The following is a 26494-nucleotide window of genomic DNA, read 5'->3' as shown; positions in this document are numbered from 1 at the left end:
CTTCCGACTCTACAGCAGATTAAGTATTTTTGCCCCCAAGATTGAAAATGTGAAATATTTCGACCTAGATACATCTTCCAAAATAAAATGATTTGGATACTCTAGCAACAATTAGCATAGTTGTCATGCTTCTTGCCTAGGTGGTTAAGTTTTGCATACACTTTCTTAAAATTTTGAAAAAAGGGGGTAGAAACGTTTGAACTTCCAATTGTTCCCTGTGTGCTTTGTCGACGACGGAGCAAATTGCTATTTCAGAATCCGTAACCCCAGTGCTACCGCATCGACAATGGTGATCGTTAACTCATTATCCCATTCGCGACGTAGCGAAACGGACAGGCGAGTCAAAACCAGAGAAATCCGACCGCACGAAGACAGCTTTTGAAGGCCTGTTAGAAGGTACCTCTTCTTCGGGAGCGTCATCGAAGCCCGGAGCGAGACACGAACCACCTGCTCGCCTCTACGATTCGCGTTACAATCGCTACGGTGAGATTTATCGCGTACGGAATATCGAGTGGCAAGGGTACCGGCAGTTCTTATTACAGCTTATTAAGCGGCAGTAAACCGCGTATCCATGATCCAGGAACCGGTCACGAGTGAGAAGCAGATCCCGGGTATCACCTGCTTCTCGCCACGTCCTCGTCGAACACCCATCCACGACCCTACGTTCCCTCCTCGTCTCTTTCCAAGTCTCGACCAGGTCTCTGCTTCTTTTTTCGCCGCGATTCACACAGGCGGATACCTTTCCAGGGGCTCCACGCTGCTGAGCCCCGTGCCACCCTATTTTCCTTCCCCAGCTTGCGATCTTTTTGTCTCGCGCACGACGCACAGCGATGGTCGAAAAAAAAACCCGAAATTTCGAGTGTGATTTTGACGTACGGACCAATATTCTCTGGTAATCAATCTTCTATCCGACCTTTACGAACGAAATGGAACGGGGGCACTGTTTCTCCTAATTAAAATGCAGAGTATTCTTATTTACAATTTAACGCGTTGACTGTCAAAATTGTGCAATTTTTTACGAGATCAAAACTTTGATTTTAAACAATTGTAAATTATGTAATTTTAAATTTGTCTTAGTGGTTATATTCAAGTTGAATATTTCAACTTGAGAATGAATTGTTTTATTTCCACACTGAAAAGTCCTATTTCCCGTATATGAATCACGTGGCAGTAAAAATATAACGAAAATTTAGAAATACTTGATACAGAAATGTGAAGTAGCAACCTGTCGTAAATTTTCATTCCAAATTTTGACATATGTCGGAGACTTACTTTATTCTTAATCCGCTGTGGAACATGGAAGGCGAAATTGAACTGTCATTCAATAGCAGTAAGTTAAATTGATTCCTCATGACGGATCGACGATCCATTTTTACTTCACAATTTATAACTTTCTATCGAATTAATTCAGCATTAATGAAAGTGCGATCACACATTTAGGCGAACGTGTAAGTTCCACCTGTTATTTTGATCGAGGTTAAATCGAGCATCCTCCTCGTTACGTAATACGTGTTTCGCTTCCTGGGGATTAAACTTACAATATCTGTGAGTAATAAGATATTCAAGGCATTCACGATCGTGATACAGGTAACTCTCGATTTACAAACTTTCGTTTTACAAACAGTTGCCACAACGAACCTCTCGTAATTTATTAAATATTTCGTCAAATCGCTAATGAGGAAAGTCATCGATAAAACGTAACGTTAAACAACAGTTGACGTGATTGTAAGATGTAAATAAATAAACTGTTAAAAAATATGTTCGTTATAATGATCATAAAATTATTATTTCAATAAAGTCGATTGTTTTTGGTAAATAAAACTAACGATGGGCAACAAAGATTTCTCCCCTTAAAAAAACAATCAACGTGATTGTAAGATGTAAGTAAATAAACTGTTAAAAAATATGTTCGTTATAATGATCATAAAATTATTATTTCAATAAAGTCGACTGTTTTTGGTAAATAAAACTAACGATGGGCAACAAAGATTTCTCCCCTTAAAAAAATCTGGTATCGTGCGTATTTTATAAATAAAATTGATAAATACAATTTTTCACAAGAACCAAACATAATTTGAGTTATAGAGTTAAGACTTTCGTGTGTGAGAGTTTAATAAAATAACCAAGGAGAATATGACTGTCGTTTCGAGTAAATAGACACATCCAGTGGGAATTTGATTACTTGACAGGAGAGATCGTTTGGGAGACTATACGATGCCCTAAAATTTGAAACTCTGATATCGAACGGTTCCTCGTTTCACGGTTCAGGGATGATCCGACTTTCGCGGAGATCGCTAACACGCCAGCATAATAATCCCGCTCGATATTTATCTCCGGCTGATCTTCAGCTACCTTTTCATCCAGCTCCCGTCAGAACCCGGACACCTTTTCCCTTCCTCCAAACTCCGTTCTGGACCGCCTCTCTCCTCGGTTTCTTTCTCGACGGTCTTGTTCCTGTTGGCCGACCGTGCCACGTTCAAATCTCGGTCTTCGTCGAGGGGGAGGCGATTGCTTAACGACGCCAGCCACCTGCCCTGCTGAAGAGGAGAACACGTGCTGCCTCTACGAGGCAGCTGCAACCCAAAGGACGCCGTGTACATACGCAGGGACAGGCTTCCCCTGTTTTTCGAGGTGTTGAGAGTGTTGAGCTTCGGGGACACAGGTACCGAGCACGAGGCCACGGATGAGCGCACTCAAACTCCGCGTCATTGCTCGTTTCGAGAACCTTCGATCCGTCTCGAGACTCTCTTTTCCCGAGAACCCGGGGTGTCTACACTCTGTTCAACGAGAACTGACAGAAAATATAAACAAACCTCCAACCAGATCGAGCGCGTATAATCGTAATCGACGAATGAAGGCCTCTTACGAAACGGAGTGTTTCTATTTGCAACCTTAAGTTAGCCTCTGGGTTCGCTTAGACCCGGTTATTTACTTCAGAGCTGGGATTTCTGACGTGAAATTAGCGTTTCGACGAAATTGTAAAACCTTTGGAAAAGTGAAAAATATGATCTGGATCACGCACTACTACCACGGTATTAAAGTGGCTGACTGGATCTGACGCAAGACGCGAATGGCAGGGTGGTTCTGCAGGTGGCGAACATAATTTCTCCGCGCAAGATTATACGTCTCTTCCTAAACGCGTACAAATTTATTGGTCAGACGCCGTGCAGGATTTATATTGCAAATTCGAAAGATGTTCGTTGCATGGATTATTAAATCATGCGACTTTTAAATTTGCTCGACGAGCAACAGCTGTTCAACCCAGACAGAAGACATTGTTTTTTTTGGCATAGAAGTTATTTGCAAATAGTCTTTTCTCGTAGAAAAAAAAATCTAATCGAAGAATAAATAAAATTTGTAATACTCGTTGAGGAAAAGAAGCGATATTACGAAGCTTAAGTAATATTTATGCGTTGGATGTAATTGCAAAGGCTCGAGTCGCTCCGTATGTCGTGCAAGAAATCATTGGAAAGAGTATACACAATATCTACGCCGTATTTTAAGTTCGTCGGCGGTTATAGAGCCAACTGTGTAGTTAGCAATTTTTGCGGTGGAACAATTGCATTTCATAGCAGACTTTCGATAAGGAAGAAAAGCTTAATGGAGACCCGCGAGCATATATACACAAACCACTGGAACGAAGGGAGACAGAAGAAAAGATTTATGCCTGAATCGTAAAATTAAAAGAGAAAGTCGAGGAATATCCATTGTAATATTGAAGTCATTGTAATATCCATAGAGGGAAGGCCTTCGTATTGGAGATTACTTTGAAAGATACTACTCCCTAGATAATTAGAAAATATGATTTATAGAAAGATATAAATTAAAATTACTCTAAAATAAATTCTGTATAAATATTGACCTCACTCTAAAAGCCTCAAAGCTGTTTTTAAGTTCCAACTCTCGTTTCATACAGCTATTCAGAGTCCAGAATTTTTGTTAAATACTTCGATGCATCTTTTGGATCTATTTTGAACGTTTTTTCGTCAAATCAAATTTTTAGTCAACACCTAGAATTTCAATATACACCATTTCGTTAAATGGAAATACTCTTTGGGAATACAGTATGCAAAATTATGCATCTCGTTTCAATTTCAGTGGACAATGTATTCGTCCGTAATCCGGAATCCGCGATAACGCTGAACAGTTGCATGGCGGAAGAGCTTCATGAATTTCAAGCAGAGGTATAGAGAGAGGTCTTCGGGCATTCTACAGCAGTAGCATCCCCAGTTTGTTCAACGGATCTCGAAAAAGATTAGGAGAGGAGAGCAACAGATGGCAAACAGAACGCGTGGCTGATGCCACGATAGGACTTTTCTATTCCTTCGATTTTCTGCGCCGTGTGCCCGGGACGAAAAAGAAACGGGAATCGATTTGCGTTCGTATTCAGGGGAAAAGTTTTCTAATCGAGCCCGGCGAACCACCCACGACTTCTTTGGTCCCAAGAAACGAGTTTATCGAAGTCGTCTACACTGAAATCTAGATTCCATTCGCTGGAAAATAAATCTCTACGTTTCACATCTTTCGGAGATCGGTTACTTTCGTTTTATAAACGCGAAATTCTACACAGAACGTTGCCTTTAACTTTTCATTAACAAGTTTAAGTTGTAAATCAATTTTTGGAAAACGATTTCCTTAAAAAATAAAGGATGACAAAGACGAGGAATCGCGTGCAAATAGAAATCGATTCGAGTTATTTCTGTTTCGAATATGCCCCGGAATATTAATTTGTCGGTGAAAAGATTCATCGCGAGGGGTGAGTTTATCTTCCCTCGAATCTCACTCGACCGAAAGGTTATACACCACTTGCACGGGAATCGCAGCATCGATGACCCACTTCGATTCACCACAACGAAACACAGTGATAACGGTTCGTTGTGACCCGAGGCTGACGAAAACAGAAGCCTCGCAAGAGACGCGGAAGCGAGGATCGACTTACGAGGACACGAGGGAGGCTGAAAGTGGAAGAAGATCTTTGAAATTGCAGCTGCCCTTGGGCACGTGGGTAGCACCGCTACCTGAAATAACTATTCCATCAATTTTCGATCTCCTTTTTCAAGTTTCTCTGTCCATCTTACTCGGGCATAACGGAGCTGCCTCGCGATGGCCAAAAGCTAACAAAGAAGCAGCTTGGATCCGAAAACCGGGCGAGTCGGCCCCTCCTCCGACGATACGAAGTGTCTTTCAATATTTGATTACTATAATACATCACGTAAAATGACCAACGTGCATCCAGAAAAAATCATGTGCATGCAACAGAACCACATTTACATGGGGCACTTATGTTACCAAATTCGTATAATTGAAATAAATGTCGAACAAATTTTTTTTACTGAAAAACAGAGTTCTTTTGATTATGTTTTAACTATAATTCAATTTTTGTTTTTTCCAATGTATATTCGTTATTTGTAAAAATTCAAAAAAAAAAGATTCAAATCAATCTTAAAGAGAATTCCATTCGAAATGTTAAATAAACTTTTCCACTGTCTCGTACAATAAAGAAAAAATTTTTATTTTAAGTACACTCGCGTGTATTTGTTTATAATTTCAGCGGAGCGAAATAAGAAAGTTTGCTCAAGTTTGACAATGAAATTATCTTCCGCAGCATTAGCTTATTTTTAGTTTTCTTTGGCGGAGGAGGAACGGAGTCGAATATCGACGATTGCACAAGCTGGAAACTCGATAGTTTTTTCCCCTTTGCAAGGGCTCTTTCATCGCCGATTTCATGGCTGTAACAAGCCCGGCTTAATTCGATCATCGAGCATCGAGGGGTTACCTGAAATCGTTCCTAACGAACTAAGCTTTTCATCGGAGCATACGGAGCATCAGGGTCACGATGTTACCCAATTATGCTTCTCTGCTCGAATCGTGCTCGAGAAGGATACGTATAGAGCAAAACTCACGATATAACCGCGAAAAGACGGCGATTCTCCAAGAAAAAGCAATTTGAAAGCATGAAAAAGCAATTTTCCTCGAATAGAACTTTAATTTCCAAACGCTGTGACAATTTAAATCACAAATTCCAATTCGCGAGATTATAATTATTATATACTTTTCAATAGAATTATTCGAATCTAAGCGATTGTATTTTACGCGCCCTATTAAGGAGATTTTTATTTCAATTCGTTGGCCAGCTGGTACAACCTAATTTGTCTGATTCGTCCATAATAACGTTCTCAGTAACCGAGCATCGATTCCAAGAAAATCTGCCTTTAGTCTAATGAAACTCGATGGCTGAGGATTACAACCGGATATAGTAATATTGCCGAACAAAGGCTCCCGTTGCGATTAACGATGCTAAGAAGAGCCGCACGAATGCGGATATAACGATGCCCGCATACTAATGTTCGCCGGAAGCCCTCAGACGTTCGTCTATTTTATCCTGGACGTAGTTCATCATTCGTATACCTCAGTCTGTCTTTATTATGTCAAGGACTGAACGACCTTATGAACGAGTTGGTAACTTCATGATTGATGTTAATGATTTACCGCGCAAAGATCAAATCACATTCGAACGCGATCGCTATTAACGATTGCGTACAGGGCGTTTCATAACAAATAGTATCTATTTCAATAGCAGTCAAGCTAGATCAAATTCGTATCGAAAGAATAAATAAAGGTAGTCAGGCGCAGGAAATAAGAAATTGTCTCCGAACAGAATTCAAATTTAGTGATCAGAATTTTTGAAAAATTTGTAATATTCCGTTCGCCAAAATTTATAAAAATCAGAGAAGAATGCAAAGGGAAGATGCATGGCAAGAATATAAAAAATAAAAATTAACGTGATAGCTACAAAAATATTCGGTATTTTATTTTTTATTTATGGTTATGTTTTTATCTTTTTAAATTTTATACCCATCAGCACTTGCGCCATACGTATGCGAATCAGAAAGGTTGTAGTCATGTTAGCAGATAAATCAGATCACTTTACTGGCGGAGCATGATAAAACAGAGAACTGCATCAAACCGGTAACATACTAGCTGCAGATAATTCATCGCTTACGAGTCGCCTAATCTCGTCTTGGAAATATCAGATTGCGCTAGAATCTAAAAATTAATAACAATTTCCAGACACACGAAATGTTTACTTTTTGAAAAAATAATTATCGAAAATTAATACAACGAAGTATATTATTTTACATGTAAATTTACGATCAATGCAGTCTACGCAATCAAGTGATGTGATAAAAGAGAAGAAAAATTGAAATACACTTTCTTTTCTGCTAATGATCTACCCTAGGTAACGTGTGCTAATTAAGTACAATGATTACAAGCAAAAGTGTAATTTAAGATCGTTGCAGTTGCATCTGTGTTCCCTGGAATGCAATTATGCAATTCAACGGTCCCGAGAAATCTCACACGTGTCACATAACATCATCGAACTACAAATGCAACATCCACAATAGTCTCCCGTTACATAGTTTAAAAAACTTCATATCGCATTTCCACTCTGATAGATGCAACATGGAAGCACAAAAGCTATCGCGATGCGAAACAATAATGTTTATCGAAAAGTCAATCGATGTGTCACAATCTGTTACACGGTTTTATAATTGAAAACTTGCAATATTTGTTACATCAAGCCGTATGCAATAACGTTCCAACAAATCAACGATAGAATCAGGATTATTTTAATATTAGTATTGTCAATTTGTCTAATTTTTCAGAAGGATGTTTATAAACAAGAAATACAATATGTCATACTAGGATGGGTGCAACTAAAAATTTTTCATCGAAAATTACTTTTTAAGTTCTATCTCGTTAATATTTAACTCTGACCACTAAACTGATGGATATTTATGCAAATTCATATTTTTATTAATGAAATTAATGAAATGGGAGCTTTGTAATATCATAATTGGAATCTTACTTTAAGTATTTCTTATATTTTAGTGTATTAAGTGCATTTTATAGTTTTTTGAGAATTAAAATTTTCCATAAATGCATAAACATCCACAGTCTACCGAACATATATAACTTTCTTTAAAATCTAAACATGATATGAGTTGTATCGTGATTTCTCCCTCCATTGCAATAAATGAAACACACTTCGATGCCTAGTCGTTCGTTTTAGGAACACTTGGAACAAGTGATTGTTGATCCAGAATCGTCGGGTAGATACCGAGAAAAATCAACATTTTAACCCGTGGTTCGTCCTGCAAACTCTCGCGAACGAAACGTCATTGCTGTTTAAACTCCCGTCACGAGGGGTTAATCGACCATCGATTAAAGGAAGCACAAGACGAGCACAAGTGGCTGGTGTTTTCGGCGATCAAACAGGCGAATCCACTCGAGTATAATCGAGCGGCCAGGTCGGGGTCACCGACCAGAGTGCAACGTTATCCATTCCGCGTTGCCAGGTTATCGATCTGTGCACATGCGCCTTGACCGACCTCCGATGCACCGCCAAGTGCAAGTGCAAAAGCTCTCTCACCTTTCCGCTCTCGGACAGCAAGGATCCGGCGCGCGCATCGCGCTGAGCGGATAATCGGACGTCACACCTTCCCGTGCAAACTCACATTCGCCAGTATCAAACAATCGGCCTACACTGCCGCTCAAAAGTCCGGGTCTCCTACCTGACTGCGTTATTCTTACAATATTCTACTAATTAATGCAAAATTATTTAAAATTTTTGTCCTGATAGGAAAGCAATGTTCCAACTTGGAGTCAAGATTGAGTATCCGTCTATCGAAAATGTTACGAACCAAGAAACGTAACATGAAAAATACTAATTCGATTGCACGTGCGTTTTGTAAAAAAATTACCTGTTTCCTACGTCAACCAGAGTTTAGAGGATTTCTTAGACCTGTTCTTTTATGACTTTGATAACGATGAGAGGACTAGTTATTTCGAGTCCAATAACCCCTAGTAGTGGTGTGCTGGGGGGTAGATCATGTTCGTGATCTTAGGATCAAAGAGATTATATAGGCTCTATAGCTTGGTTAATCCTGATCACAGATACGTCGCGTCGCGGAACCGATCCTGTTACTTAAAAGACTATGATTTCTTAACTTACTACCTAACAATCGATAAGAAAAATTTTTAGTTGCTACAACACGTGTCAAATGTGTCAAAAACGATGTGTGAACAAATTTTATTTCGCCTTCTTTCCTCGAGGAGTGTATCGACTTCTCGGGTCAGAGATCACCCGATCAAGAGTTCAGGTCTCCAAATTTCACCCAGTTCGAGACACGCCATTGCAACTGTTGGATTCTATCTTCAAAAAATTCGCTCGACTCGAAGAAATGCCCCCAAAAGGAATTTCTCGGGTGAAAATTGAATCGTGATCGATGAAGCGAGGAAATAATTAGAAAGTCAAACCGTACAGTAGAATGTAGACAAAACGTAGGCACAGTTAATCAAATTGACGCTTCGACACACTTTCCGACACGTCTGTTCGAATTATTTGTTTTATTGCTGTATTCGCAAGATTTAACAATGCCACTTTCGTTGGCTTTCACCAATACCGCAAACGCATCATTTGCGACCGACAATAGGCGCCATTGTTGCTGCTAGGAATGTCGAAACTTTGCTGTTGTCTCCTAACTGTACAGACTGTTCTTTCTAAACAATTTCCTCGTAGTACGAATCATTTTCTACTTCGGTGCACAGGAACCTGACTATAGCAAGTCTCGAAGCTAATTAGATAAATTATCAACGCTAACATTATGTAAATAAACAGATCAATCCATTGGAGGTTGCAACTGCATTAAAATAAAAAAAAAAATAAGTCGTTTCAGCCTCAACAAATACAAATCACTCAACGTCGAGCAAATAGAAATCGTTAAAATCGACGATGACAAATCAAACGAAATCGAATTGTTCAAAGGGTTATTGGGAATGGTTCGCAACAGCGGAGTTTGAACTTCTAATAGTGGCTTCGATATCAGAATTGGAAACATGGCGGGTCGCTGGTATTCATCGCGCGGCCATCGATCTTCCGTCCGCCACGCGCTTCGTAACTGTGGCTCCAAGTGCAAGTGCAAGTGCAAGTGCAAGTGCAAGCGCGGAAACTCTTTCGGTCGTTGCCCGCGACTTGAACACGTTTAATCTATCTTCTGCTACACGAGTGAACTCCTCGTGCTCTCGTATCTATCGCGCGTCGCTGAGGAGATACGGACGAGCAGTTCTCTCGGGGAGGCGTCGTCGTGCTTTTCTCGGCGTCGCGACGGATTTTCGCGCGTCGTTTACGAAACCAGAGTATCAATTTGCACCTGGCGAGGCGTCTGCTAGTTTTTGTCCGCAGATTACCGCGTCAACCGGTTTGTATATTTGAAAGTAAACGCGTGCAGCGGTTGTTAACAAATAACTATCATTATTACTACTGGATAAATTATGTGAAATAATACATACTGTATTAATTAATCAATGTACACAGGAAGGGGTGGTACGTATAATAAAATTAATGAACCCGTGGTTTCAATCCCTTGAACACGAAAAAGCTATCGTGCAACGAGTTTTCTAAAAATAGAACATTGTCGACGATCGAGTGATGTTTCTCGTAAGCGGAATTTCCGCAGTTCTTCCGCAACGGTTCGCGCGGAGTTTGGAGGGCACTCGTTTTCAATCGACGGATCGCCAAACAGGAACCATGGAACGGAAAGTGCTGGAAACTCGCCGGCGACCTGAATGGAACAGTTCGCTGGACAAAGTTCGCGTCGCGATCGTTCAGCCACGCCAATTATCGACAATTTGTCGTTTTGCGGCTACGCCATTGTGCGCCTGCATCGGGCTGCCACGAGCGAGGATGTTCAACTGGCTATCGTCCGCGCTGTGAAAATCGATTCGTTACGCCGAACGCGTAGATTGAAATCTCGTTTCATTGTACGTAAGATTTATACTCGAACTGCCGACAAAGCTGAACGCAAACTCGCGTTCGAATCGATGCTCCTCGCGCGATTCACCGAACTTGGCGATCGAGGGGAAACTTCTTCGACGAAGATTGAATCGTGCAAAGTTGAGGTTGAAACGCATTTCTTATGAGGCAGAGCACAGTGCATTTTGCATATTTAAGAAAAATATTCGAATGCTTTTTTTATTAGAAAGCTTTAATCGATTCAGAGTCAATATCTAAAGTAAACTCTGGAAAGTAAACTCTAGTAATAAAACATGGGATTATTTAGAGAATAAGTTGAAGTTCGACCCACCAAAAAATTTAGTTCTCTGACTCATTGAGAAATTGATTTATTATTATAGACACTTATAAAAACAAACTAAAGAAGTAATTTTATTTAATTAATTAAAGTGCAATTTGAGGATCCATAATCAATGAGCAAAGAATGTACGTAATCTACGAAATATAAACAAAGTCTCGAAAGACTCTACATGCCTGAAATTCGTTTAAGAGCTTGGAACACCAACGACGTATCGTTTTTCACACTAACGGTCCTGCTACGAATTATTTAGACTGCGTGTCAATTGACATCAATTGAGCAGCGTGTCAGGACACCGCGAAGTCGTCACCAGCTGTCTTTTTCATAGAACCGTTCCCAGTTTCGCGATGACAGCGCGCGAGTTTCGCGAAATCGGCGATCTCTGCAGCGACGTTCCTCGATATCACGAAACTAGGGATTGAACCGATGCAAAGACAAGAGAAGCGTCCTATAACTGGACTCTAGATTGGAATCTAAGCCCGTCGTTTGTCGGACGACGTACCAATTAAGCCGAGTTGACGGATTCTATCCCCCTGAGCCAAGATCAAAGATGATTGACGCTCAAAGCAGTGGCGCACCCAGAAATTTCGAAAGAGGGCTGCAACTAAAAATTTGTAGGAACGAGAGAGTCTTGATACTTTAGGACGTTACGCAAAATCTTGTTAAAGAAGACGGGGAAGAAGTTTTTCTAATATTAATGTATGAAATACAATAAGTGGATGATACTATATTTTCAATTTTCTATTCCAAATCACAGAGGAGTTTTATTTGCGAAAAAAGACAACTTGTTTGTGACGACGGGCCATAGAAGACTTTGTCCATCCTATTGCGGGCCAAACCGCTACAAGAATGCCGAATTTACGCGATAGTTCGAACTCGTAACATAAAATAAATGATAAACTTTGCGTGTAACTTAAATAAACGAGCCAAATCTGGCGCGCGAGCCCTAGGTTGTCCATATGTGATTTCGATGGACATGTAAACAAAATGAGAATTTAACGTAAACAAATTAAAACGAATGTTCTTTTCTTTGTTGAAATTAGTATAGATATTGTGTTGAGAAGAACGTAAAGTTTCTTCGTGTAAAGTATAATGACGTTAAGAAAATAGTCGAAAATTGCTCCAACGAATCTGGGTGCGCCACTAGCCTAAAATCTATTTTTCCCCATGTTTCTGGCACGTATTCTACTTATTCGATCGAACGCCATATCGACACGAACGTCGATCGGTGTAACAGGTGCAATCCCGACTGCCGAAGTCGACCAAGATAGAACGAACTTCCATATACGAGATCGTAAAACTTTGCAAAAACTTACCACCGTCAAGCTGTCTAACTCGCCCAGCCACTCGTTCAAAAGCTGTTCCGGATCTGTTTCGTTGTCGCTGTCCTCGCCTTCCTCCTCGTAGCGGTCCATGATGTTCGTCCTTAATCCAGCTTACGACCGTGGGCTATGTTATTTTTTCCACTCCCTGCAAGCATTAATTCCTCTTCGTGAATGCACCGTATTAGCGTAGATAAAGAAACAAAGCATAATTTAACCTCTTCCCGTACCATTTAGCTCGAGGAAATACAGGGCCAAACGGTAGGTGCCAACGCGCGGTAAACAGACCAGACTGATGTTAAACTGTTTTGTAACAAAGGTTATAAGAATCGTGACCGACTCTTGTGGCGTACTGATAGGAACTAAGACTCAATCGTGATTTGCTGTCCGCGAGCCTGGCACGTAATGTTTACGTTTGGGTCGACTTTCTGTTCGCGAGTCTGATTCGTGATATTCATGTTTGGGACAAAATTTTCATCACGAGTCAGACTCGTTAAAGTACAGGAAGAGGCTAAAAATATGTTGCGTATTCTTAATAATCATACTTTTTGATTTGTCTGTTTCATATAAGCAGAACAATCACGAATATGTTAACCATTCGAACACATTTTTCAAGACTACGCGAACATGTCGTTACACAACTTCCACAATTTTCATTAATTAGTGTTGAAAAAATTTGAGAGTATTCCCCGAAGACGAATAAAGAAGCTAGTCAAACTCCTGTATTAAAAAGTTTTATGGTTCTTTTAGAAAAAATTCAAGAATAGAACTTTTTAGATTTGCGGAACTCGTCAATTTGACGGGTTTTAAATTCCACATTTAAAGTTACAGAACTTAGAAAGCATTTGTTAACAATTTATTTATAAATCTATATCGCGATTAAAAGAAAATTTTGATGAAATCGTCGACACAAATAAACTTATTTCTTCGACGCGACTGTGATTTCCTGACTTTGCAAAGGGAGGATTTGATCACGCAGTATCTTTCTTTTCGTTAGGCGAAGGTGCGTGTCTCAAATAGAGTTCAAAGCCCAAAATCACGCTAACAGGGTTTGTAAACGATTCGAAAGACGTGCCCCTCGAAGGGGCTACGTCGACGCAAATTGCGTCGTTGAATGACAGACGTCAGACAGAGTTCGCGCCTCTGCGAATCGCGTGCAATTTGCTCCGAAACGGCGCCCAGCAAATATATTATGGAACGCACGAAAGAAACAAACGGGTAATTCAGCCGCGCCCCTGAACAGACTGACACTGACGTTCCGAATGACGATCGAGCATGGCCTCCATGCACGATTCGCTGGCGACATTATGGTTTGCTCCAGCACAGATGAGCTACACGAGTGGATTTTACATCCAATGTATTTTTTGGCCCACTTTTCTGGGGCTCCAGAGCCCCATTACCATTTTCCTGTCACCAACAGATTATAGAAATAAACACAAGAGGAAGTGAGACAGAAAAAGAAATTATAGAAACATTTCTGGCCACACATTATATTTTTCGTAAAGAATTTTTTTCTCGAAAGTGCGTAGGAATTCGGAGGTATGTGTATTGACCAAAAATGATTGTAATTGACCCCTGCGACTAAAAATTATTTTTCCAAGACGATTCGAAATTTTTTTTTTTCATCCAAAACTTTCAGCACTTGCTTGAATTTTTTTCTCGAAACTGCGTAGGATTTCGGAGGTATGTCTATTCACCAAAAATGATTATAATTGACCCATGCAACTGAAAATAATTTTTTTAGATTGATTTAAAATTTTTTAATTTCGCTCAAATAATTTTTAATGTTTTGTTTAGAATTTCTTACATATGACATTAGACACATTATTTAGATATTTGTTTCACTATCAAATTGGCTATTATCTGCATTCTATAGTATTAAACATATGTTTTTTTAAACATCAGTCAATATTTATATGCTTTTATGGAACAACTAGTATATACAACTGTATAAATGTCCTATGGAGTTGCATCTCGAATTTGACAGGAGCGTCGTTTGATCGTGAATCACGCATCATCGCGACTGGGCGTTTTACTCAACTTCCCGCCGAACCAGAGACTATTAACCGACGATAATTGCGCTCACGTAACTGCCACCTGACGTGGCCGCCTGTCAGCCTTCCGATCTCGATAACGGAGGGGGAAAAAGATTGGGTCGACGATCAGGATCGCGTGCTCTTGGCGAGATGCGAACGATTCGCGATAGCGTCACAGAGGCGACGGAAATGTGGTTCTTTCGTTAATTTGCTCATTCTACCGGCTGCTTTCGCGTCGATTGCGATAAAGGTTCTTCGCGCCACATTATCGTAATTTAAAAAGAGAGATAACCGAGTTCCGGGTCGGAAAGTAAGGTCATCTTTGCAATTTATCTTTGGGCACCTCGGAAAATAAAATAAAAGGACGAATTAAAAAGTGTGAATTTTATTTTCAGTTATTTGTCGTCGAAATCGATCGTGCGGAAAGTATTGATTAAAAGTTTCACCAACTTTCCAGTATGAGTAATGTCTGGAACCTAAAATCCAATTGTTACCTGTTCTAATTTCGATACGAGAAATAATATTACAAATTATTATTGTATGAACGAATTCGTAAGTCACTGTTTACTGAATCTTGGCAAACTATACTTCTTTTTGAAGAATTCCACGGACATATTTATTGATATTTATGAAATATATAAAAATTTTCTCGAAATGAAATAATCATAATTGGCTATTCTCCATATTCTAAAACGTGGTAAAAAGGAGTCGAATGGTTTAAGAAATAACCAAAATATTAATCTGATTCTAGTATGAGCTATAACAACGAGCATATTAAAGAGGTGCACCAAAGTGTCATAATGGAAAACAGTTAAAAAAAAGTATACTTTCGATGAAAAGAATTTGGTCACAGAACATTGCACGTATACGTGCTGCAAAAGACTGTAAAAGAATCAAATTTCTGAAAGGTTCGTAGCAGAATGGTCCCACGAGCGAATATTTGGTCGTGCATTTAAATGGGGAGCATCTCGTTGTTGCGTAGCCCGAACATGTCATACATTAAACATGCTAACAGAGGACGAAACAGGAACGAGATACGCAATACGCGGCTGAAAAAGAACGGACTCCAATTGGAGCATTGAAGTTAGCCCGCTAACAACGCGCCGTGCGACTCGTGGAGTCGTGTCCCACTTTAGGACGACCCGAGCATGAAAAATGAAATACGAACGAGTGACCAGAAAAGCCGGTAGTGGAGGGCAGAAACGCGTGACGCCGACACACTCCTACCAAGACGTACGCAAACATTGAAAAAACAGGTTGTGGCGCCCAGAAGAGGTCCGCGAGACGCGCTCCTTGGTCGTTAGTCACGGTGCGCGTCGAGCTTGTTCGACGCAGGAACTTCAAAAAGTTTTTGAACCACGGCCAAGTGGTTCATTGCCGACACGAGTCCAACGAGGGAGCACGGTTTTCGACCAACCGAATCGTCCTTTTCCCATTCCGGTAGCCTTCGACCCGACGAGTGACGCGAAATCGAGAACGTAACATGTAAAAATGTACTCTTCGAGGCGCGAGATGCGACCTACTTTGTCCCAACTGGCGAAAGGATACACTCTAAAAATAAGAGACACATCAATCATCTGCTTTTGGACTCTTATGGGAAACGCTACTCGTTAGATAGGTCGTTAGGAATTTGGATCTTCGAAAAAAGACACGAAATTTCTGTGCTCTAGTGGTGGATTTGAAATCACTTTCTTTTAGCATTTCGCTCGATTCTTGCTATTCAAACTGGTTTAAAAATTCTTGGCACGTATTACGGTTTATCCATCTTGGTGTTTTGACCGTCATGCGACCATACTGAGGCGTTCTGCCTTCTTTTGCCCACGTCTTTTACATTCCTTCGTATTTTGTCCACCATTGCTAAACACACAGTTTATGCATATAAAATTATTTCGAGCATTGTATACCGAAACTGTTGTAAATTGTAATAAATAATATCAAAATGACGTCTAATTGTAACCGAGTAAGTAATGACAGCTGATGGATTATTTTTATATTTTACATTAACTTTAGTTTCTAATAAGAACCCAAACAGAAAAGACAAAATGTTGATTTTATTCTAACTGTAATTTTTACATATTATGGAGAGTCGAGTAAATTACTAATAGAAACTAAAAATTGCAAATTGCACTACAATGATTGTTATTACTATGGAAGGAACGGTGCATGTTAAACAGCTATTCGCAAACCGCGTTCGAAAAGGATATAAGCATGTTTCTATAGTGAAAATATGGAGATAGCTCGCATCTTTTGCCACATTGTCGCATAAAAAACGTTAAGTGATTATAATTTACTATAATTATCTGTCGTATCGTTACGCGCAACAGGCCATAACTCACTGTAACCTACCAGGAAGGTAACTGTCTTGAAAGTATCGTTTACTGCAATCTTACGAAATTGTAACGTATAACGTCCTGTGATGATTAGTTCCTTTAACGCCACGTTCACTTTGTTGCAAAACTTTCCTACAGAACGCGTGCGAAACTTCTGCAAAAGGTCAATTTGCAAGATCGAAATACATACTACTAGTCTGTTCAATACTTACTTAAGAGCGAAATATATTCGTAACTAGATAAATTAAAAACAACCGTACGAAAGAAATATCATTCATATTCGGAAGATGAAAATTATTGCAGCTTGATTGGGAACATTTTAACTCAACCATTGTATTACCCAAGTTTCATTTGACTTTTACTTGTTTCGTGCATTGAAAAATTTTTTCAATGTAAAATTGTTAAAAAAAACCAAAGATACAAATATACACGTATCTAGATTTTAACGTTTACATCTTAGACATTCATATAACTGAAGTAACTATTAAAATTTCGTTTACATAAATCCAGTTCGTATCAAATCGAAAATATACAGGGTGTTCGGCCACCCCTGGGAAAAATTTTAATGGGTGATTCTAGGAGCCAAAATACGGCGAAAATCAAGAATACCAATTTGTTGATGGAGGCTTTGTTAAAAAGTTATTAACGTTTAAAATTCCGCCCTTACTGAATTTTTTTCTCGAAAATGCGCAGGATTTCGGGGGTATGTCTATTCACCAAAAATTATTGTAATTGACCTCCGCAACCGAAAATAATTTTTCCAGAACGATTTGACATTTCTTTTTTCCGTCGAAAAATTTCACACCTTCTCGAATTTTTGTCTAGAAAGTGGGTAGGATTTCGGGGGTATGTCTATTCACCAAAAATGATTGTAATTGACCTCCGCAACCGAAAATAATTTTTCCAGAACGATTTGAAGTTTTTGAATTTAATTGTTAATAACTTTTTAACGAAGCCTCCATCAACAAATTGGTATTTTTAATTTTGGTCTTATTTTGGCCTCTAGAATCCCTCATTAAAATTTTTCCCAGGGTTGGTCGAACACCCTGTATACGAAATAATTTGTTGGGAATTTTTAAAAACGTTTCTGTAATTCTGTAAACACAGCCAGAAAAAAGGTTTTCGAAGCATCTAACAATCATCTAGCAAATATTTGATCAACGTCGTCTCTATCTACGGTGTTCTGGCTTCGATACGCCTCAGCAGAAAGATATACAACTGCGCTGGAGGAAACCGAGCGAAACACTGTTGGCATCAAGACGCCCGTCCGTTGGTTTCCTGTACAACGCGGAACCAGTCTTTACAGAAAGACGGAAGAACGATACTGAAAACTGGGCTGGCGCTGACGGTTGTTAGTTAAAGTCACGGACAAAAGGATTTGTCTCGCGGAGCGGTTTCTCGATGAATTTCCCGGGCACTAGCGCGAATAACGCGTTTTGTAGGAACGAACGAAAGAGAAACGGTGGTTGCGCGGGTCACGTGACGTTGCTCCGCGCCCGGGCGATAATAAACATTCACCGGAACCAGCGGGTAAAAACGCCAACGGCTAAAAACATTCTTCAACGGAGGATCAAAGTGCAGCAATGTGGCGCGGACGAACGTGTGCAGCCCCGATGGAAAAGCTCAAAGCAAAGCGAAGTCGACCTCGCTCGCGGAAACGCGAAACTGCTCCAGACTTCGTCGGTTGTTTGTTACAAAATAATTATTCGAAAAAAAACGCGACGGCGTTCGTTTCCGTTTGGTGTTGCAATCCGAACGTGTGCCAGAATTATTTGTCAAATGTTTCTTAAACGTCGCGCTGTGTAGCTGCGGCAAGAAAGAAAGCAAATTATAAAACGCTACGTTGTTGCACAATGTTCGTACCGTTCTTAAACATCATTTTCTCGCCTTTTAATATTAAAATTGAATAAAAATTAAATGAGTAGATGATTTCGAAGGTAATAATGGCTGACACTTGCCCAAGAACGCTCGTTCAGTGTCTTTATGAATAACTGTGCGCTTTTTTATGGAATAGTACAGTAACAAGGTCGGTTGGTTAGCGTCACAGTAATCAATTTCCCTTTCCTGAGAAGTGACATGTTCAATGCAAACCATGTCATCCAGCAGCTCACTGCGTCAAAGGTCATCTTCGTTCATTTATAGCTTATATAAAATTTCATTTTGTATAAGCATTATAAAATCTCTAACGGGCCCATTTTAAATGTCCAACGTTAAAACAAACAAACCTGCGGTATAGTTTGCCACAATAATTTTATATGCTACGTTAATTATCATTATCGTATCCCTGCTATTAGACTGTTATACGTAAATGCTTCCCATTAAAATCATTTAATACCATAGTAATTCCGTAGAAACGTTTTACAGGAGCAGATAACGATCGTAACGATCGAACCACTGTGCGAACAATGCCAACCAGGATGATGTTATCATCGTCCTCGGCACGACTGACTTTGAATTACGTCGTTTGCTCTGGTAGCCGTGACGCGAAAGCTATCATAACCGCGGGCAACAACTTTTTTTTTTGTTCGTTCCATGCGCCGCGTAAAAAGCAGCGAATGTCGGGGGTGGATTTGTTTTTCACTGTTCTTGTGCCTCTAAACGACCACTTCAGACATCGATCGAAGCCACGGCTCGCGTCGTTAGCCACAAAATGACAGCGTGTGACGAGCAACTTGCCACTCGAAACTGCCGGAACCCTGTTTAATCCTTAATTGGTGACGCGAGTTATTCCAGAGAACGTTGAAGCGCGTTGATTTTCGTCACCATTCGCGGCAAACAATTTTCCCTATTAAATTTCTCATAATTAATTATAATATCTCGTTACCAAACGCGCATAGATCCTCGAGGGATGGAAACTGATCATTACGACGGGAAAACTGAGAAACAGAGCAAGAACTGAGCATGAGAACAGTAATCGGACCGTTAAAAGGTTAAACTACCCTTTGAGAACAGGAACACGTAGGAATAACGTATAAAAATTTTTCTTTGCAAACAAATATGATGGTCAACGATGTACCAACCGTGTACCTCTGATCTTTATTTTGTATTTGAACAAGAATTTTGAAAGATTGTATATTGTTTATGGACCATTTCAGAAAAATTGTCTCTTGTGACTCGATTAATTAAACGTAGTGGTAATTTCGTTGAAACATTAATCTGATTAATTCTAATTCGTTACAATTTCCAATACTAGGAGCTTGCAAACACAATGTACTCGCGAGACTTTGAAACCCGGTCAATTATCCCTCCGATACTCCAAGACAATTATATTCCTCGACTCGGTGTCCTTATTACTGATCTTCCTTCCTCGTGCAATCGTGCCGCATAACCTCCGAGATTCGAGGACAGATGCTACGGGAGATTAATAATAGGAACCTTCGCAGCCGAGGTCTTGGAACGCACTCTCGAATGCATCTTAAAGCGGATTGCGCGAATGCTCGTCGTTCCGCGAATTTCAGCATTGCGGATTCGACTCTACCGTATTATTATAATTACGGATTTCCCATTTTCAATATCAGGAGGCCCGAAATGCACCATTACGCCCGAATAAGACGACGCTGGAACGCTGATTCAACATTGTTCCGAATCAAGACGATTTTAATAATAATATGTTGTGAAAAAAGTCTGTTGTAGCAAGGAAAAGATTTGCTGGTTATTGGAATTTTAATTGATATTTTGTAGCAAAATGGTTCGTAGAGTGATATTGGATTGTTAAAAATTTCTTACAAACATGGCTTCTGCATTACGATATGATTCGATGGCTTGAGCAGTCATGGCTTCGATCGACCAAGCGTATCTACTAGCTATCGTGTACTATGACTACTTTCAAGGCTGTTCAGCAAGGACACGATGAACACTAATTCATTGTATCCCATTGGTTCTAGTGCTTAGGGGGAGACGCGACGTTCGAAGATCGACCCCGTTCTGACGGACTATCTATCTATTAACGACGAAGACTTATTGCGTGTAGCTTTCAAAGAGAAACCGAACGCCACAGTCTGCAAATTAACGACGATCCACGTGGTGCACCAACATGGACATTCGTGAAATTAATTTATTTAGTATACAGAAATAAAAAATTACGTTTCTACAAAATTTCTCACTGGAACTATTCGATCATGTTCATCCGTGATACAAATGAACGACCACACGCGTTTCAATTCGCCGTTCATAAAAGCATGCCGTTTTATGACAGCGTCGTACTACCATCCAGCATTACTCACGATGGATTGTACAACTTCGCACGTTTTACAATTATCGTTTGAGCCGTTGTAACAACCATAATTCTATAATTTATAGTACGATAAATCGTTACGTCCGCAGCCGCTATTAAGTGAATTTATACTCATACTCGAGGCTCTAATAAAAGTGTACGTTAAACGTACACGCTTTTACGTGCATCGTAAGACGTTTTTCGTAACAGAGTTTACGTGGTCCGAGAACATAAAGTAATTTACAATGTGATTTGTGAATATGAAAGCTTGAAATATCTCGCGTAATACTGAGTTTCTGAACATTGTAATACTTTGTATTTGTTTGAAAAGCAAAGACTCAGAAAACTAGATATCACTATTCTTTATCTCTTATTAAATTCGATGTAATCCGTCCCGATTGGATGACGCGACCTGTGCACATCTAGTATCGAAAATATTCATAGCCCAGCGAACGCAAGCTTTTGTCGATGAAATCAGTATGCACGTTAATCTACTAGTAAACGTATTCATCGACTAATCCCACGCTATTACCGTAACGTGGACGCGAAACTTCATCATCGTTTCCCCCGTTCACCGTAATACACGAAAATCTCCGGGACCCGCGTTCATTAACGCCCGCTACAAAAGGAAGCCGATCAACGTCAACTTTGCTCCCCGTCGACGAACCACGAAGCACGCTGGATCGACCGAAAGAAAAGAAAATTAACGGAGACAAACCTGTCACAACTTCCGACGTTTTAATACCGCTTTAATTTGGGAAAATAATTACTATTTTCGTAAATATATTAACTCAAACATTTACGGTGCACGCTATTAAAATGGTTTAAATATACCGAGAATATGATTTTATTTAATTTGTTCCTTTTATGGAAAAAGTCAAAGTTTCCCTTTTCTGTTGTAAAATTTATTTAAAATTATTTATAAATTACGAATATATTACGATAGTACAAGTCCTGCAGTGATGGAATCACTTTCTAAAGATGCTGGAGACAATTTTTGTAGAACTATATTGATACTACAGTTTCAGATGCTGAGAGTTTGCTCACCCTGTATTTAAACTTTCGTTTAACGAAAAAAAAACAATTCGACAACCTCTTGAAACTGATGTAACGACCAATAAAGTATTGTTTCAGTAACGCGACCGGCGTTCGAATTAATTTGCACAATACTGTGAATCGGAAAGTAAAAAAAAAAAAGACAAAAAGCGGTTTCCGTGTATAAGGGGTGATATGCAAAGTTTGCGCGGAATACCGGCGAATTAACCGCAGAAATCGATTTACTTCGGGCGGGGTTAAGTAACATTTTATGTAGCCGTGTACAGGATCGAAGGCTGCGCGGTTCGTGGCTGTAAATCAGCCCGAAGAAAGCCTCTGGCTGGCTTTCCTGTGCCTACGCCGGTTCCACGCGGGCTATAATTAATGACCGATTAATGGTGTCGCGATAAATTCTTATTTTTGCAGAGGCTGCGGTGACACACTCGATTCGCCGACACGTACACCGAACTGTCTTTAATTCAGGGCTTGTTTTGCTCCGTAAACGATACGCCGCGGTTAATACGTGCATCGTTTGCATATCGGGGCGAACAGGAAAATGAAAAACGACCGCGTTATGGGAGCCTGGAAAGTACAGTTCTGCTGCAAACTGGAATAAAAACTCTGTCCCGGCCGGGGAAAAAACGTGAATCGAGCGAATCGGTGGACCATGATTCTGAGCCTGGATCTATGTTTCCGCGGCTCAAGAAATGGAATGTACGTGGAAATGAAAAATAAATCTACTCGCGTGGCTCTTGCATAATTCCACAAAGTGATTCGGTTAAATGGCTAATGATTCTAGACAAAAGATTAAATCACGATGTAAATGTCCTCGGCTAAAAATTTAAAATTAATAAATTGCGATGGTTGATAGACAGGCTTTCAAAATTAAATCTAGAAAACAAGCTACCGATGTGTAAAACTATATTAAAACCGGTCTGAACGTATGGTATCCGGTTATGGGGTGCAGCTAGTTATTCGAATATTAAAATTTCTCAAAGATACCGATCGAAAACACTCCTTGGCGATAACTAGTGTTAAGGAAGAGACATCGAATTCCATCGAACGCCATATGAAATAATTATTAGAACGTACGAACCCAATTAAACAATCGCACGTACATTAAAGTTTGGCAAACAAATATGCTAATAAATAAATCTAGTCTCCTATTGTTTTCTTATATTTATTTTATATATATAATTATTATAATTCCCATAGGAATTGACTGTAATTTACTCTAATTGTAAGTAATAAAAGAAGAATCTTTCTCTATATTTTCAAGTCTGTGGATGTCTATGAGCTTCTTTTAGATAAGTTGTGAATACCAGAAATTGTGGGAAATTTATAATAAACGAGCCCCATGCAACAAAAGTACCAGTGCAGAATATGCAACAAGGAATCAAAAACGATTCAACATATAATAGAGGCATGCACAATAATAGCTACAATAGAATGCAAATATTGACATGATGAACTAGCGAATATTAGGTTATATTATACACCAGAGGTTAGCAATAGCGTGTAAATTAATCTCAGAATACACCCTGCAATGTAGATACAAATTAGAGAGCGAGAGAGAGTACTATAACACGAGAGCTACATCCTGTTCTGGGATATAACGATGCTAACAGAGAGAACAATAATATACGATAGACCACAGGTCGTATTGCACGCAAAACAAATAAGACAGTATGCGTTATTCATATTGCAATATTAAACACAGAATATACGGACAGTAATAAGGAAAACTTTGAAATGCTGTATTTATAGGTGACATTAAATTACCTACAACGAGGAAAAGCGTTTAAGTCAGAAGAAAATAAATAGTAAAACTTATTACTTTTATATTTCCTCATAATATATAGAATTACCAGTTCTTATCCTCTTTCAGACTTGACAGAGAAATTGATTCGTAAAATGATAAAATGGAAACATTTATAAAATAATTATATTCTGTTGTACTGCAGGGAGATATTGATTTAAACAATAAAAATGGAATATATTCGATAAGGCGTAATCGGAAAAGTTACAGAGGTATCAAAGCCTAATTTTGCTTAAGTTGTAAATGATGATTTCACTTTTCAATTAATAGTATTAATCTTAAGGAATAGCCTAGGCGATCGATCAGTATAAATTTATTTGATAAGAGAATACTTTTTCTATTGTGACTTGCAATAAAGTACGACTGGGACATCAGCATAAGTAGAAATGGCGAGTAATGAACAGACGCGAGTAGTAAATCGCGTTCGATTCTCTCAAAAGGAAGCATTATACTCCTAAATTTTATTCTACAATTTCAACTCATTTTGTCACGTAAAATCACCTTTACCCTGGCTGTACCGATTGTCAAAACACTCGAATAATTTACTTTACACAAACTTTTGTACATAAATATGCCATACTATTAGAAAGCACTCTAAAAAATTCAAGGATCGTCTCTTATGTTCTATAATACATTGCACGTATTTATGACTTTTCACTAGAAAATTGAAACAATACAAACGGTAAGGGGTTAAAGTCGTTCGTTTTATTCGAAAAAATTCCGTTTCTTTTTCTTTACGCAGCGACCCCAAACTTTTAGTCGAGAGCGTACGTTCACGAGTGGCAGAGAACGGGGAATTTGAGATGTTTTTCAGAATCCAAATAGGTTAACCGGAAGGAAAAGAATGTTCGTTACAAAGTGCTGGGTTCTGCGTTGTTCCGCGGGCAGAAACAATTTTGCACGCGTCAGTTCCTCCTCCGGGGCGTTGAAATCGCGACGCGAGGTCGGGAAACCGTTTCAATGGGTCAGATCCGCGAAAAATGCTCCGTCGGTGCCGGAATTTATTGGATTTCACCGAGTCGTTCCGCAATTACTTGGAATACCACGAACGATTCGCGCGCATGGAACACATTCGCGACGCGAATGACAAATGGACCTGACGTAATTCGCGAAGACGATTCACCGCTATTGGGATTCCGAGCTCGTCTTCCCGATGATAAGCGGACTTTCGTTTTTGTCTTCGAGATATTTCTGCGTCGCGTGCAACGTTAAAACAATTATCAACGAAATTCGAAGTCAACATGACACGAACGTCTCGTTTGCCCTGAATAATTGAAAACCAAAACAATCGCTGGTATCTGGAACGAAATTCAAGTAGCATCTGTGTTGGAGGAATCTTCATTGTTCGCGAAGTTAGGCTATGTTTGGAACTAGGAAGAATTTAGATGTTACTTGTACAACGTTGAGAATTTCTTAATTTTACGTTATTTAAAATATGTAATATGAGTATCTTTTAACTGAATGAAAACCAAGTTAACTCAAGACTGTTAACAAAAGATGTATTCGTGACGTAAATTCATTGTTAGTCCTAGTGTAATATGAAATATATTCGCTCTATTCGATATCCAGAACAAAATAAAATAATACTGTCCTCTGGTTAAACATGTGAACTTGACAACCAGAATCATTAAACATGAATTATTATTATTATTGGATCGGCACGTTTTCGATAATTGCTTTGATGCGTTTTAGCAAGCTGATTACGAAACTTTGAAGTATTTTGTAATGCCTCTGTATCCGTGGATCATATCACTATAATCGTGAAACGTTCGTGTCGCTCTGTATGTAATTGTTTCCTATAAACGATGCAAATTCGCCAACTTCCGAAGCCGATAATTTCGCGTTTTCAATAATGCAATGAATCACGCGACTGAGCAATAAGCTGGATGCCTCCGAGCGTCGATAACATTAAATCATCGTGTAGCCAACGAGGCCTTGCGATCGTCAATTTTATGTAATACCGAGTTAAAGACAAACCGGAGGCGACGCCTTTTCTAGCGTGTATACGCAACTATGTCATCGTCGAATATAAGTACACCGACGAGGAAACGTTGGAATATACGTATCGATAAATCAGTTACGATAGATCAGTTCTAAGGACATACTGGATCGAGCGATCTTAGTCGACATCCGTTTTTGAGATTTCAATGAGCAATGGAAGAAGTATAACTTTAAATATTCAGTTTTTAAAGCGACAGAAATTGAAATTTGGAGAAAACAATAAAAATTGCAGCTTGAAGATTTACGAGAAAAAAGAATAAGACTTTACGTATCTGTATGGGGAATAAGACATTGAAGGATTGTTATTTTGTTCATTTAAGTCTTATTGTTCTTTTTTCTAACATCAAATGCAGTGTTTACGTCACTTGTACACGTGAACGATGATCACGGTGCAGTGAATTCATTGATAAGCGACAGGAAAGGCAGTGCTTCGGACATTTTCAAGTTACGACACGAGTCTGGAACCTAAGATGATGTAATTCCGTAACGTAGACGTGTTAATTCGAAAAAGATATCTCAATCGTCCATTTTTAACTACGAAAATGTCAAGGTAGATCGAATAAGGAATAAGTTTATCGCCGCAGA

General features: G+C 39.3%; 1 protein-coding gene across 1 annotated transcript in view; it reads right to left on the bottom strand.

Annotated features, from left to right (window-relative positions):
- The window catches only part of LOC122395859 (amyloid beta A4 precursor protein-binding family B member 1-interacting protein), a 235722-nt gene that overhangs the window by 138515 nt on the left and 70713 nt on the right, over window positions 1-26494 (bottom strand). The window contains exon 2 of the mRNA XM_043393764.1: window positions 12470-12623. Within this exon, the coding sequence (XP_043249699.1) occupies window positions 12470-12568 (99 nt within the window). The 5' untranslated portion in view covers window positions 12569-12623. The remainder of the gene's footprint in view (window positions 1-12469; window positions 12624-26494) is intronic.

This window comes from Colletes gigas, unplaced genomic scaffold (assembly GCF_013123115.1).
Source record: "Colletes gigas isolate AHSC1104 unplaced genomic scaffold, ASM1312311v1 Colletes_gigas_Sc00006, whole genome shotgun sequence".
Lineage (NCBI taxonomy): Eukaryota > Metazoa > Arthropoda > Insecta > Hymenoptera > Colletidae > Colletes > Colletes gigas.
Note: the sequence above shows the minus strand (reverse complement) of the source record. Positions and strands in the feature narration are given on the sequence as shown.